Source organism: Neomonachus schauinslandi, chromosome 3 (genome assembly GCF_002201575.2).
Source record: "Neomonachus schauinslandi chromosome 3, ASM220157v2, whole genome shotgun sequence".
Lineage (NCBI taxonomy): Eukaryota > Metazoa > Chordata > Mammalia > Carnivora > Phocidae > Neomonachus > Neomonachus schauinslandi.
Window position 1 is genome coordinate 134,015,344 of NC_058405.1, and position 14,522 is coordinate 134,029,865.

Genomic DNA, 14,522 nt, shown 5'->3' on the forward strand with positions numbered 1-14,522 from the left:
AAGTACTGCTTTCTCTCTATCCCATAAGTTTTTTTATGGTGTGTTTTCATTTTTATTTATCTCAAATATTTTCTAATTTCTCTTCTGATTTCTTTGACCCATTGGTTCTTTGGGAGTATGTTGTTTAATTTGTATATATTTGTTAATTCCCACATTTTGTTCTGTTATTGATTTCTAATTTCATTCTATTACGGTCAGAAATATAGTATGTTTGATTTCAGTTCTTTTACATTTATTGAGACTTGTTTTATGGCTAACATAGGGTCTATGGAGAATGTTACATATCTTGGAGAATGTTTCATGTGTACCTGAGAAAAATGTGTATCCACTGTTGTTGGATAGAGTGTTCTATAGGTAGTACTTAGGCCTACTTTGTTTATAGTGTTGTTCAAATCTTCTGTTTTCTTGTTGATCTTCTATCTAGTTGTCATATCCATTTTTGGAAGTGGGGTATTAAAATCTCCCAACTGTTATTGAGACTTGTCTATTTCTCCCTTCAATTCTGTCAGTTTTTGCTTCATGTATTTTGGAGCTCTGTTGTTAAAGTGTATATATGTTTATGATTTTATGTCTTTGATATATTGGCCTTTTATCATTGTAAAATGTCCTTCTTTGTCTCTGATAATAATTTTTGTCTTAAAGTGTATTTTTATCTGTTACTTGTATAACCATCCCAGCTTTCTTTTGGTTTCTGTTTCCACAGTGTATCTTTTCCCAAGATTTTACTTTCTTTTTTTTTAAGATTTTATTATTTTTTCAGTAATCTCTATACCCAATGTGGGGTTTGAACTCATAGCCACGAGATCAAGAGTCACATACTCAGCCAGTCAGGTGCCCCACAAGATTTTACTTTCAACCTGTTTATGTGTTTGAATCTAAAGTGTGTCTCATAGACAACATATGGTTACATTATGTTTCTTTATTTTTTAATCCAGCTGGCCAGTGTCCATCTTTTATTTAGGGTGTTCAAGTCAGTTGCATTTAACATAATTAGCGTTAATGTAGAATTTAGGTTTGCCATTTTGTTATTTGTTGTGTATGTATTTTATGTCTCTTCTGATTCTTTATTTCTCTATTACTAATGCCTTTTTTATTAAAAATGATACTTTCTGGTGTACCATTTTCATTTCCTTCTTGTTTCTTTTATTGTATTTCTTTGAGTTATTTTCTTAGTGGTTGTCCCAGGATTACAATTAACGTATTAATTTATTTATAACAGCCTAGTTCAGATTAATACCAACTTAACTTCAATAGTATACACAGGTTTTGTTCCTATATAGGTCCATTCCCTCCCCCTTCCCATCCTTTGTACTGTTACTGTCATGAAACATACGTTTTTATACATTGTATGTTCCTCTACATAGATTTATAATTATTGTTCTCTTAAGTTGTCTTTTAAATAAGGTAGGAGAAAAAAGTTACAAAAATACACCTACACCCATCCTTTATATCTACCTATGTAATTACTTTTCCTGGTGCTCTTTATTTCTTCATGTGGATTTGATTTACTGTCTAGTGTTCTTTCATTTCAGGCTGAAGGATTCCCTTTAGTATTTCTTTATAAGGCAGGTCTACCAGCAGTGAACTCTCTCAGGTTTTGCTTATTTGAGAATGTCTTAATTTCTCTTTCATTTTTGAAGGACAATTTAGTTAGATATAGAATTCTTGGTTGATAGTCCTTCTTTCAGCACTTTGAAAATGTTAATCCTACTGCCTCTGGTCTCCATGGTTTCTGAAGAGAAATCAGCTGTTAATCTTACTAGGATCCTTTGTATATGATGAATCACTTCTCTCACGGCTTTCAAGATTCTTCTTGGTTTTTGACAGTTTGGTTATGATTTGTCCAGATGTGGATCTCTTTGAGTTTATTATACCTTGACTTTGATCAACATCATCTTTTTATTCAAAACTGGGAAATTTTTAGCCTTCATTTCTTCAGATACTCTTTCTGCCTCCTTTTCTCTCTCCTCTTCTGGGATTCCCAGTATATAAATGTCAGTACACTTAATGGAGTCCCACAGGTCTCTGACACTTTTTTCCTTCATTTTTTCCCCCATTTTTCTTCCTTTTTTTCTTTCTGTTTCTCAGACTGTATAATTTCAATTGACTTGTCTTCAGTATCACTGATTCTTTCTTCCACATGTTCAAATGTGCGTTGAGCCCTTCTGAATTTTTCATTTCAGTTATACTTCTCAACTAGAATTTCAGTTTGGCTCTCTTATATAATTTCTACATGTTTTTTTATTGCTCTTCTCTGTTTGGGAAAGCATCAACCTTGTACTTTAGTTCTTTAAAAATGGTTTCCTTTAGTTCTTTCAAAATATTTAAAATAGCTGATTTGAAGTCTTTGTTTAGTAAATCTAAGTTTCCTCAGATATAGTGTCTGTCGATTCCATTTTTTTCCCTGTGCATAGGCCATACTTTCTTGTTTCTTTGCACCTTTTATACTTTTGTTGAAAATTAGACATTTAAAATAATATAATGTGACAACTCTGAAGATCAGATACTTCTCCTCTCTCCAAGATTAGTTCTTGTTTGTTTAGTGACTCTTTAAACTATTTCTGTAAAGTCTTTATTCTTTAATGTGTATAGCCACTGAAGTTTACTTGGTTGGCTTAGTGGTGAACTAATGATTGGACTGAGAGTTCCTTAAATGCCTGCCATCTCCCAGTCTGTAAAGGGACTCCATGTGCATATTGGGGCACACTTTCAACACTCAGCCAGGCAGTTGACAATTCTGACTTAACCTTTAGGTCCTGTGTGTACAGAAACTCAGTCAGAGATGAAAACTTCCCTGAACATGAACATAGCCCTGGGCATACACATGACCTTCTAGATTCCCAGGATATCCTTGAGCTTTTCTAAGCCCCTAAGGACATCTCATTCCCTAGTTTTTCCTGTTAAGCTTTTTGGTTAGTCTATTATTTGCCTTAACTGTTGTATACTGCTCTAGGCAGCCTTCACATTAATCAGTTATCTCTAATTGTTTTTGACAAATGTTTCTGAGGATGGGAAGTGGGTGCATACAAGCCTTTTTGCATTGGGGAGTTCAGAATCAGGCCGAAGAACGATAGCCTTCCCAGTGGCTGCCAGGCTGCCGGTTTCACTCTGATTCCATGTTATTGATGGGGGTGGAAATGGGGGTGGGAATAAGGCAAGTTAAAATACCACAGAGTCCATTGTTTTTCTTGACTAAATGCTCCCCAGATTGCTGCAAGCCTTTGGTTACTTTCTAGAGTTCTGAACAAAGTTGATTCTGACAGTATTTGTCTTTTTCTTGGTGCTTTGATGGTTAAGACCTTTTCCTTTTTCCACTATTTTTGCTGATGTAACTCCTGCTATTCCTTTTGAGAAGACTTATGCTTATTCCAATCCCCGTTCCTTTGTATATGAGCAGTTTTAAGTGTCAGGTTTTGTTGTTTTGTCTCTTTTAACTAAAGCCTTTAAGATCTCTTCTTCAGCTCTGTTCTGAAATTTCATAATGATGTGACTTGGTGTGGGTCTTTTCTTACTCATTGAGCTGGGCCCTTTAGAATTTCCACTGTGTCCTTGGTACTTTCTTCCCTACTGCTTCATTTTCTGATAGTCCTATTTGGAGGATGTTGGACTTCATGAATTGATCCTCTGATTTTTCATATCTTTCTTCTCTTGCTTTTTATCTCTATAAACTTTTCATTCTACTCTGTGAGATGCCCTCAACTTTGAATTCCCAACTCTTCTATTGAATTTTCATTTCTATATCTTATAAATTTCCAGGAACTTTCTATTTTTTATTATTCCTTTTATATAGTATTCTGTTTAGTTTTATCTTCTTTTATCACTCTGAGGATAATAATAGCTGTTTTTTAAAAAAAAATGAATATGCGTTAACTCTCTACACTGTTTCCTCTGAGTTTCTTTTTTCTGTTTATCTCTCTTGGCTGTTCATTTAAAAAGAGTGATGCACAAATAAATATATGGCAAATACCATCTGTTTGCTAAAAAAGTAATGTGACTGCATCACTTTTTTTCAGCCCAGATGCTAATGTGTGTCTATTTTTTCGTTAGTTATGTGTCAGCTGCTTGCTCGTTAAGGTTTACTTGATTCAAAATAAATCCCACATGTCTTCTGCTTTGGGACCTCAGTTGTGCTACAGCATGGTCTTTCTCATAACCTTTTCCTGTTTTGTCTTTCATGTGATTTTGCATGTTGGTCTGTAGCTGTTTTCTTTTACTTGTGGTCATCCATCACAGCATGGATCAAGATTCACCAAATTCTTAGACACTTAGCAGAGACTTGGCCTGTGCTGGTGGACAGGCTTTGTTTGGGGAATCTGTCTCTTTAGTTCAAGAAAGTTTCATAATGACCCAGCAGTTCCATTCCTAGGTATATACCCCAAAGGAATTAGAACAGATACTCAAGCAAAAATTTATACATGAAGGTTCATAGAGGCATTATTCATAATAGCTGAAAACTGGAAAGGCCGAAATGTCCATCAACTGATGAAGAGATCAATAAAATATGGTATAGCCATCTAATGGAATATTATTGGGCCATGAAAGGAAATGAAGTATGGGTACCTGCTACGACATGGCTGCCACAACACTAAAAAGATTACACTAAGTGAAAGAAACCGATCACAAAAAGCCACATATCATACAGTTCTATTTATATGAAATGTCCAGAATTGGCAAATGTATAGGGACAAGAAACAGATAAATGGTTGCTTAGGGGTCTGACCAATAAAGAGTCCAGGGTTTCTTTTTGAAGTAATAAAAATTTCTAAAATTTACCTATCTATGAATATATTAAAAACCATCGAGTTTCACACTTTAAATATGTGCATTTTATGGTACATGAATTACTTCAATGAAGGTATTTAAAAAAAAAAAGAAGGGCTCATAAGGGTCTGCAACAGACTGTTCTTGAAGCCCCTGTGAAAGCCCTACCTGTATTAGGCTCTGCCTCCATATATTGATCTTCCTCCACACATCTGAGGTCACATGACTGAATCTGCTCTTGTTAAATGCTTGCTTTAATTTTCTTCGGTAGAGTTTTCATCCCCATCACTAGTACTAGATTTTCAGGATCAAGGTTTGCTTTTAACCTCTGTCTATAGATACATAGAGAGAAAACTAGTGCTGAATGATATGTATTAAAAAGTCAACAGGGTGGCATATAGTTGAGTTTTTAAATAGTCTTTATATAGTCTTTCTTCCCATTCTTTTAGCTTTTTCAGATTTTTGACATTTTCCTCCCTTTTTCCCTCTGCTAAGAATCCTGTGAGAGAGTTGGTTTTTTCTGGCCGATGACTCCCGCTACTCTTTTAGATTTGGTGTTTGTGCTATATTCAGTAAATAACATAAATGTTATAGCCACATGTCTTTTAAAATGTAAATGTCTTGGTTCATTCCCTGTTGGTGATTTTACAAACTTGACATTGAGACTTCAGGAGCTCTGGGTTGAGTTCAGGGTTAGTAAATCTCCTGCCTTGAGAACTGTCAATAAGTTAGTGGTTCATTTCCCTTGGACCTGAAATTCACACACATTAGCCCAGGGAGGCCATTATTATGGGGAACAGGAAGTTAGGGATGGCAACTCTTGGTTAGATGACATTGAGAGGTGGTGATTTCATACACTAAAGAGAAAACTTTAAAAATAATTGGCAAACTTCTCTTTCTCAGCCTTGCTGTTGACATTATTCCACACCACCCATCTCTTTCATCTCTTCACATTTCCTTGGCATAGGCTTCTTCTGGTGCTTCTAGATTTTTTCTTCAAATTATCTTAATCAGAAATATTTTTTTTAAAGATTTTATTTATTTTATTTGAGAGAGAGAGAATGAGAGAGAGTGAGTACATGAGAGGGGGGAGGGTCAGAGGGAGAAGCAGACTCCCTGCCGAGCAGGGAGCCCGATGCGGGGCTCAATCTCAGGACCCTGGGATCATGACCTGAGCCGAAGGCAGTCGCTTAACCAACTGAGCCACCCAGGCGCCCTTAATCAGAAATATTTTTGTTTAATTTTCACATATCTTTCTCAACATATTTGTCATCAGACTGTCATTCTTCTTAAATATGTACAGACCAACTATCTGTCCCTCTCTCCCATTAATCCCTCCTCCCATTTTTCTTTTTTTTTTTTTTTAAAGATTTTATTTATTTATTTGAGAGAGAGAACGAGAGAGAGTGAGAGAGCACGTGAGAGGGGGGAGGGCCAGAGGGAGAAGCAGACTCCCTGCCGAGCAGGGAGCCCGATGCGGGACTCGATCCAGGGACTCCAGGATCATGACCTGAGCCGAAGGCAGACGCTTGACCATCTGAGCCACTCAGGCGCCCCCTCCTCCCATTTTTCCAAAGAACTCAAATCCTCAGGCATAATATCATCTGTTAAAATTCCCTTGGAGGGGCGCCTGGGTGGCTCAGTCGTTAAGCGTCTGCCTTCGGCTCAGGTCATGATCCCAGGGTCCTGGGATCGAGCCCCGCATCGGGCTCCCTGCTCTGCGGGAAGCCTGCTTCTCCCTCTCCCACTCCCCCTGCTTGTGTTCCCTCTCTCACTGTGTCTCTCTCTGTCAAATAAATAAAATCTTTAAAAAAAATAAAATAAAATAAAAAAATTAAATAAATAAAATTCCCTTGGAAACTCTTTTGACCACTTTAAAAATCTACTCGTTCCAGTTTATTGTGTTTTTGGCTGCAAAGCAAAGGAGGTTACTTTTATCAGTTTTTAACTACATTCTTAGGGTTAGTTTACCCCCTTCACCTCTCATAAGAGGACACTTCTCAAAGTCACCTCTGTCCTTTCTGCTCAGCTCTCTGCTTTTCTAATACTGGCCTCTAGCTAGAAATTACTTCTTGTTTCATACAAGATTGCTGTCGTCTTTCTGGCTGATGGTTAAGGAAAACCAGGAAATATTTATTGAAGTCTACCTTTTTATCTTAATATCTATTCTAATATATTGTTTACGTAATATTTATAGAACACCCACACTTCTTACTCATGTTACCAGTAAATGTGCAGCAGAATATTAAATTAAAGGATGAATAATTAACAAATTGATGGATCTCAGAAAATACCCAGAGCTCTTTATTAGTCTTACGAAAATAAATCTCTTCACTGGACTTTGAATTCATAGCCAAGAACAATTTCAAGCGTGCTTACGTACAAGTTCTGATTAAAGTCTTTTATATTTTTATACTGTAATTTTCTAATTGTGGATGTATCCGAGGCAAGCCATCAAGTGGTATTTCATCTATGTCATTTTCATTATGAAAGTAATACACATGCATATTGTAAAGATATTTAAAGACCTGGGTGGCTCAGTTGGTTGGGCGACTGCCTTCGGCCCGGGTCATGATCCCGGAATTCTGGGATCGAGTCCCGCATCAGGCTCCTGGCTCAGCAGAGAGCCTGTTTCTCCCTCTGACCCTCTCCCTTCTCATGCTGTTTCTCTCTCTCTCAAATAAATTTTAAAAATCTTAAAAAAAAAAAAAAAAAAGATCATATAAAAACTCAACTATAAGCCATCCAGCCTGTTGACCTTTTTTTAAATAATGCTCTTTTAAACTTATTTGTGATCAAGTCTTTGATTTTTTATTTCATTTTTTTAAGTAGTCTCTACGCCCAACATGGGGCTCAAATTCATGACCCCGAGATCAAGAGTTGGTTGCTCTACCAATTAAGGCAGCCAGGCACCCCCAGCCTATTGGCTTTTTAATCATTCAACACTACCTAGCCATCTACCAATTCATTCATTCATTCATATATATGTATACCACACGCACGCACACACACATTAAAGCAGATTAGTTTGTATATTAATGTTATAGATAATAGAATCAACTTAGATTTTGTGACAAAGGAAAATGGCTGTAATAGATGAGAATGTGAACTGTATAATAATTAAAACAAGGCCACGTTAACTGTAAAGGAAAACAGAATGAAAATAGTCTGTAAATAAATTACTAAGTTCAACCCACCATATGATTTGAGTTGAGAAATGACATTAGAACAGTACAAAGACCAGTGTACTCTGTAAACTCAGCAGAAAGTTGTCTGGGGGTCTGTGCTGCTGAACAATATTGTGTGGACCTCTCTCCTGCCGGTACCTACAGTTCTACATAATATTTCATGGCTTAATAGTTTTCTATTTTAGAATGTGCATTAGTTTACTTAAATAGTCCCTTATTTAGGTTATAATCCAGTTTTAGCTATTCTACGTAGTGCTGTGATGGATATTCTCAGACATACTTTGCATACTTCTTTGATTATTTTTTTAGGATAAACACCATTGGGTCAAAGGGTTCATGCATTTTGAATCTGATTGCCAAACCGCGCACCAGAGAGGAGTAACAAATTTATTGTTACATCCAAGATAGACTTAGTTTATGCCCCATTCTGTGCTCACTGCACCGTTCGTATACAACCAGTGAATACACAGAGCCATAGCACTGACTCTTTATTATGATGGAGCTTATTATGTGTTAGAATTGTCCATATTGGAGGTGTTTGATGAAGTCTACCAGTGAAGAAAATGTTTACACTCACAACTTGGATTGCATGGTACTCGTTTTGAAAAGCAGTACTTTCCTTGGGCACCAGGGGGGCTCAGTCTGTTAAGCGGCTGACTTCGGCTCAGGTCATGATCTCAGGGTCGTGGGATCAAGTCCCACCTGGGACTCCACACTTAGTGGGGAGTCTGCTTGTCTGTCTCCCTCTGCTTCTGCCCCTGCCTCTGCTTGTGCCTGCATGCTTCTCTCCCTCTCAAATAAATAAATTAAAAAAATCTTGGAGGGAGGGAGGCAGGCAGGCAAGCAATAAGTTAAATTGTGACACTGAGTGTGTGTTGGTGTTTTGCTGTGTATGGGACTTGGTCATAAGGCATGATCCTTTCTCACCTTAGATGAGTGACCGAGGAGGTGGTGTTCCTTTGAGGAAAATTGACAGACTCTTCAACTACATGTACTCAACTGCACCCCGGCCTCGTGTTGAGACGTCCCGAGCCGTGCCCCTGGTATGTGATCAAGAAATAACAAAGTGTAAAAAAAGAAGAAAGAAAGAATTGAGTGTGTTTCTGTGAGTTGCCAAAAAAAATCAAATGAATACCAAATAAAGCAGTTTAGCAGTTGCGTAAGGTACCCGTGAGGGAGAAAGGAAGCTATTAGAAAAAACACTTTCCTCTGAATTTAAACAGCCTTTGGCTCATTTCTTCTTTTGATTGAAAAGAGCACAAGACAGGGAGTATTGTTTCACAGTTCCTGTTGTCAAGCCTGATAGTGATATGCCAGTAGTTTCATGCAGTTAACCACATTTTGATTTACTATGTCAAACATGAAGACTAAGTTACTGGTTTTGCCAGCATTTTTGGTCAACACTGGTTGAATCTTCAGTGTTGATTTTTTTTTTCCCCTCAAGTACTTGTAATTAGAAAAATCTCATAATCTAGACCCAGAAAAAAGACTAGAGTTCTGATCTCTTAATTGCCAACCTGGAAAAGGCTCAAATTATAATTGTTGTGGTGGTATTTTTTATTGATCGCAGTCACTTGTTTTCAGGTTTCATGTGATCAGCTTTTGAATTCACTCCATCCTTGCCCTCTAACCCCTAGAAAAGCACTTTGCCAAATCTCTGACCTGTAACTTAGGGGGAACTACTCTTCAGACTTTGAAACTTCTCTGGCGTAGGTGCTGGAGTTACACTATAACATGATGAAATGCAGTATAAATGCAGTATGAATAAGAATATAAAATAGATGGATCTATTTTAGATTCTTCCTAAGAAGTTACTAGAAGGACTTAGAGTTGTACCTGTTACACAGCACAGATTCTGTAACTAGAGCTGTAATCTAGTTCATGTCTTATCATACTTTTAAAATGATTACACCAGGACCGTGCCTCTCAAATTGAGGTAGATATGCATCCATGCACCAACAGGCAGACACGGTCAAATAATAACCATGAGCACCTTCTTAGATTCTGATTTTACTCTAAGAAGTAAGGGAGGGTTGGGATGTTTAAATTACAGAGCTGTGGGCAGGGATAGGACAGGGATCCAGGGATGGCAGCAGGAGAGCTGTCACCACCCCGAATCAAAGGGAGAAGAAGTTAGCAGAACCCAGAAGGGACTGTAACAGAGCAGCCCCTTATACTCAAGTGGTCTAACCCCAAGGGAAGTAAACCTCAGCGGGAATGAAACAGGGGAATGAATACCCTGACTTGACGCCCTCTGAACTCCTACGGGGTTCCCCATTGGCTGGACCCACTGGAAGCAGAGGGCAGGGGGATCTGTTGATAGCATCCTCCCAGGGCAAGGAGTCACGTGGAGAATGGATAGTTGATTTGGAGGGGGAAACAGAAACTCTGATTAGAAAAGCCAAGTAATAAACAGTAGAGGTAGATGAAGCCAAAGCCTGCATTTATAAATAGCACTCTGATTCCTGAGTCCACATAAGCTCTTAACTAAAGTGTCATATGTAGTATCATTGAACGTCTGGCTTAGTGGTAAAAACTGTTTTCGTACTTGTCCAAATGTTTTGCTTTGTATTAAAGAAGTTGTAGGATTTATTTAGTAAAGAAGGCCATTCAGGGTTCTGGAAACAGGATGAACAAAGACACAGAAATGAAAAATAACATTTGTTTGAGGAACTTAAGAGCTGGCGATTTGGTCCAGCTGGACTAGAAAGTGGGAGGCAGAGACCTGACCTGATGAAGTCTTGAAAGTTCTTTTTAGAAGCTTGAATTTTTATCTCAGGGCAATGGGTTGGGGATGGTAGGTAGGTAGGGCATGGTATTAATGGTGATGTGCTTTGTAGGTTTTTAAGCAGGGTAGTAATTTGTCAGTAACAAAGTGGACTTACTACTGATTTATCCAGGTTCAGAACACAGGCTGGAAATTCATGGTATGAAGTCAAGGGATGTAGCTCTGAGACTGCCAACAAAGCTTTTTCTACTCTTGCTCCTAAAAGAGAGAACATGTTTTATGTGATATTGCCAAAAGCAGTATTGGGATACCCTAGAGCAAGGCAGCAAAGAAAAGCAACGTGCTGTTCTAGATCTACATGAGTCATTTTATAGAAAAAAGAAAAATGAGTTTTAAATGACCAGAGGGAAGTCATCTAATGTAGTACCCCAGCTTGGCTTCAGCTTGATCCGTATTAGTGGTTAGGTATTAACGATCTCTTAGATGCAGGCTCTGATAGCCCTAGGATACTCAGAAGCATTTATTTTAACTAGAAAAGTATTTCACTGTATGGCTTTCTGAGTAGAATTTCACTTTTCTCATCGAACAGGCTGGTTTTGGCTATGGATTGCCCATATCACGTCTTTATGCCCAATACTTCCAAGGAGACCTAAAGCTATATTCTTTAGAGGGCTATGGGACAGATGCAGTCATCTACATTAAGGTAATAACTGTAGTCTTTTTGATTTAATGATATTTTTTTTGGTTATAAGAAAAGGTGCCAATGTCTAGCTGTAATGAAATTTTCTTCTACCTCATCACTATTAAAATATAAGAATATGGTTTTTACATATGATCTCATCTATTTTCACAAATGATCTCCTTGACTGGGGGAAAGGGCACACTCTCACCTGTAATGATCAGGACTATGACTGTTAACAGAAAAAAAGTCGGGCTGAAGTGGGGAATCATAAGTTACATACCACACAAATTTAATTTTAATATAAAACACACAAATGGCCATTGATCCCCCAATCTTTTGATGTACTGCAGGGTCTTTTCTTTGTACATGAGTCTGCAGATTCAAGTTTCAGTTGTCTTTCCTGCAGAAGCTATACTTAACAACGCATTGTTTTGATTTATTTAAAGAAACAACCAACTGCATAATCTTTTTTGATTTATAGGTAGTCCTTTATAGATGTCTTCTGACTCAGATTTGACAGCAATCTTCATGTGACTTTCCTTCAGGAGTCTTTCCAAAGCATTCATCTTGGTTTTCAAAGAACCTCCCCTGACTCCCTCCTTTTTTTTTTTTCCTTTTGTTTAAGCAATACTTGATTAAATTATGTAATTATAATGACAGATGTTAAGTGCATAAACAGATTTGGGAACAAGCACAGGGGACTCTTGGCAAGCCTATAGCTCACCTGGTGGGAGCAGAAGCACTTAGCCTGCTGGCCTGCGATGTTCCCTGTGTTTATCAGAGTTCAGCATATTTTACAGTGTTTGAGAGCAACCGAGCCCCATCAGCCCACTGGATTGGTTAAGCAGTGGGCTGTTGGTACCTAATTTAGTGACTCAAGTTTCTTGTTCTGGCCACTAGATGGCACCTATTTTATAGGAAATGGTGAAGACTGTATAATGGAAAAAATAAGTTTATCTGAAAAGGTTAAATTCTTTCAAGATAATAATCCTTTTCTTTTAAGCCATCTCAATTGTGAGTAACTTGAAAAGGGCAACATGAAGGTAACATTTTTATCACCAAACGTAACATTTTTTATCTAGCCCATTGATCAAGCGGTTCTGGCAGTTCTGGCATAAAGAGAATACACAGGTGAAAGGTTTTTAATCCACTTTGGAAAAAATAGAAGACAGGAATCTTATAAAATCATTAAAATCAGGGGCCTCCTGAATGGCTCAATCAGTTAAGCGTCTGACTCTTGATACCAGCTCAGGTCTTGATCTTCAGGTCATGAGTTCAAGCCCCCATTGGGTTCCACACTGGGTGTGAAGCCTACTTAAAAAAAAAAAATCATTAAAATCAATGTCAAAGACTTTCCTTACCATTATCGGAATGAAATTTCCTGTTCAGTATTTTCTACATCTTGGGGAATACCCGTGGCTTAAGGTCAGAATCCTACTGAAATATCTTAACTTGAAGAAGATAGGGAGGAACATGGTTTATCTCAGGTCCCAGCGATTTGCAGGAAGCTGAAATAGAACAGTGAATCAATGGTAATGATACGTTAGAAACATGAAACGATGCACAATGCAGATATCCCATCCACTATACCTGAAATTGGTGGCTCTAATAGCAGGAGCAGACACAGGATCAAACCCAAGGCCAAGAATTTTTCAATCAAAAGCCTTAGACATAGTTTTGTGTTTATTGATAATATTATTATGATCACTTTTTTAAGTCCATGACTATGCTGGAAAAAATATTATTTCTTCTAACAAATATTTGAAATAGATTTCATGAAATGATTTTACAATTATGTATATTACGGTGCATATGTCAGTTTTTATGCTTTTACACTTAAATGACTTTTTCAGTTAACCAACTTCTGTTCTGGGTCATGTTTTTATAAGACACATCTCCTACACCTGTGTAAAATTTCAATCCAGCAGCTTCCAGGCTGGTTGGACAATTACTGCAAACAAAAAAAAAATCAATGTGCACACCAAGCAGTGCCGTACACTTAGTAAATAATGCATTGCAAATACTGTTTCAAAATGTATGTAGATGGTGTGAATGATTAGTAAAATACAAATCCAATAAAGCACTGTTTAATTTCGAGTAACCTTTAGACTTAGGTCCCACTTTTTCTTTCAGGCTCTGTCAACAGAATCGATAGAGAGACTCCCAGTATATAACAAAGCTGCCTGGAAGCATTACAACACTAACCATGAGGCCGATGACTGGTGTGTCCCCAGCAGAGAACCAAAAGACATGACAACATTTCGCAGTGCCTAGATACACTTGGGACATCTGGAAAATCCAAATGTGGCTTTTGTATTAAATTTGGAAGGGGTGACGTTCAGAACTACATTATACCAAATACTTCCCATGTTATTTTCAAAATTAACTATTTGGGTAGAATAAATGGAAAGTGAATTCCATTTATGTCTGTTAAACTTCCTAAAAGATGAAATTGTACCTATTTTGCACTTATATTTTCACAGTTAACTGAACATATTTTTAAACAACTGTAGTTTGGGTCAACTTTCCTCTTTATGGTAGACTTCAGAAGCATGGAACTCTTTGGGTTTCTACAGAAAGCTGTGTGGTTTTTAAAAAACTTTTCATTTATGTGTGTTAGAAACCTTTTCTTAATGATCCTGATTAGCTAGTTAGCCATCCACCTGTCCTTTGGAATTCTGCCATCCTTTATTAATGTGTAATGACAACTGTAATAAGATGGTCTTCGGATGTACCAGTGACTAAGTAGAGAAGTAAAGCGGAAAAGAGTTGCCCCGTAAACATAGCACCAGCCACCTTTCAGCGTCTACATGCATCATATTCACTCTGAAGTTGATTTTTCATTTTTTAATTTCACTGCGGAGCATTGTAATAGGTTCCCTGTGGAGCTAAGCCAAGATTGTAGGCAATCTACTCTGAATGTGCTTGTGATTAATGCAGGGGGAAATTTTTCTACTAAAAACAAACCAGCAGCTGCTAAAATTCTAGAGAAGAAATTAAGGTTAAAGCAGTGAGTCCACAAAATTGAACTATCGATTATTGAGATTACCTGGGGGAGCTTTTGAGAGACAGAATTTTTCTCAGTCTTACTCCAGACACAGAGAATCAGATTCTCCATGGCTGGAGCCCAGAAATCTCAATTTTTAGAATGCTTCCCAGGTGA

At 37.6% G+C, this 14,522-nt stretch overlaps 1 protein-coding gene across 1 annotated transcript in view; it reads left to right on the plus strand.

Moving 5' to 3' along the window:
- PDK1 (pyruvate dehydrogenase kinase 1) overlaps nt 1-13,779 on the plus strand; it is a 29,467-nt gene extending 15,688 nt beyond the window's left edge. Inside the window, exons 9-11 of the mRNA XM_021702736.1 lie at nt 8,882-8,992; nt 11,267-11,380; nt 13,493-13,779. Coding sequence (XP_021558411.1) covers nt 8,882-8,992; nt 11,267-11,380; nt 13,493-13,633 — 366 coding nt within the window. The 3' untranslated portion in view covers nt 13,634-13,779. The remainder of the gene's footprint in view (nt 1-8,881; nt 8,993-11,266; nt 11,381-13,492) is intronic.
- Nucleotides 13,780-14,522: the final 743 nt, after the last annotated feature.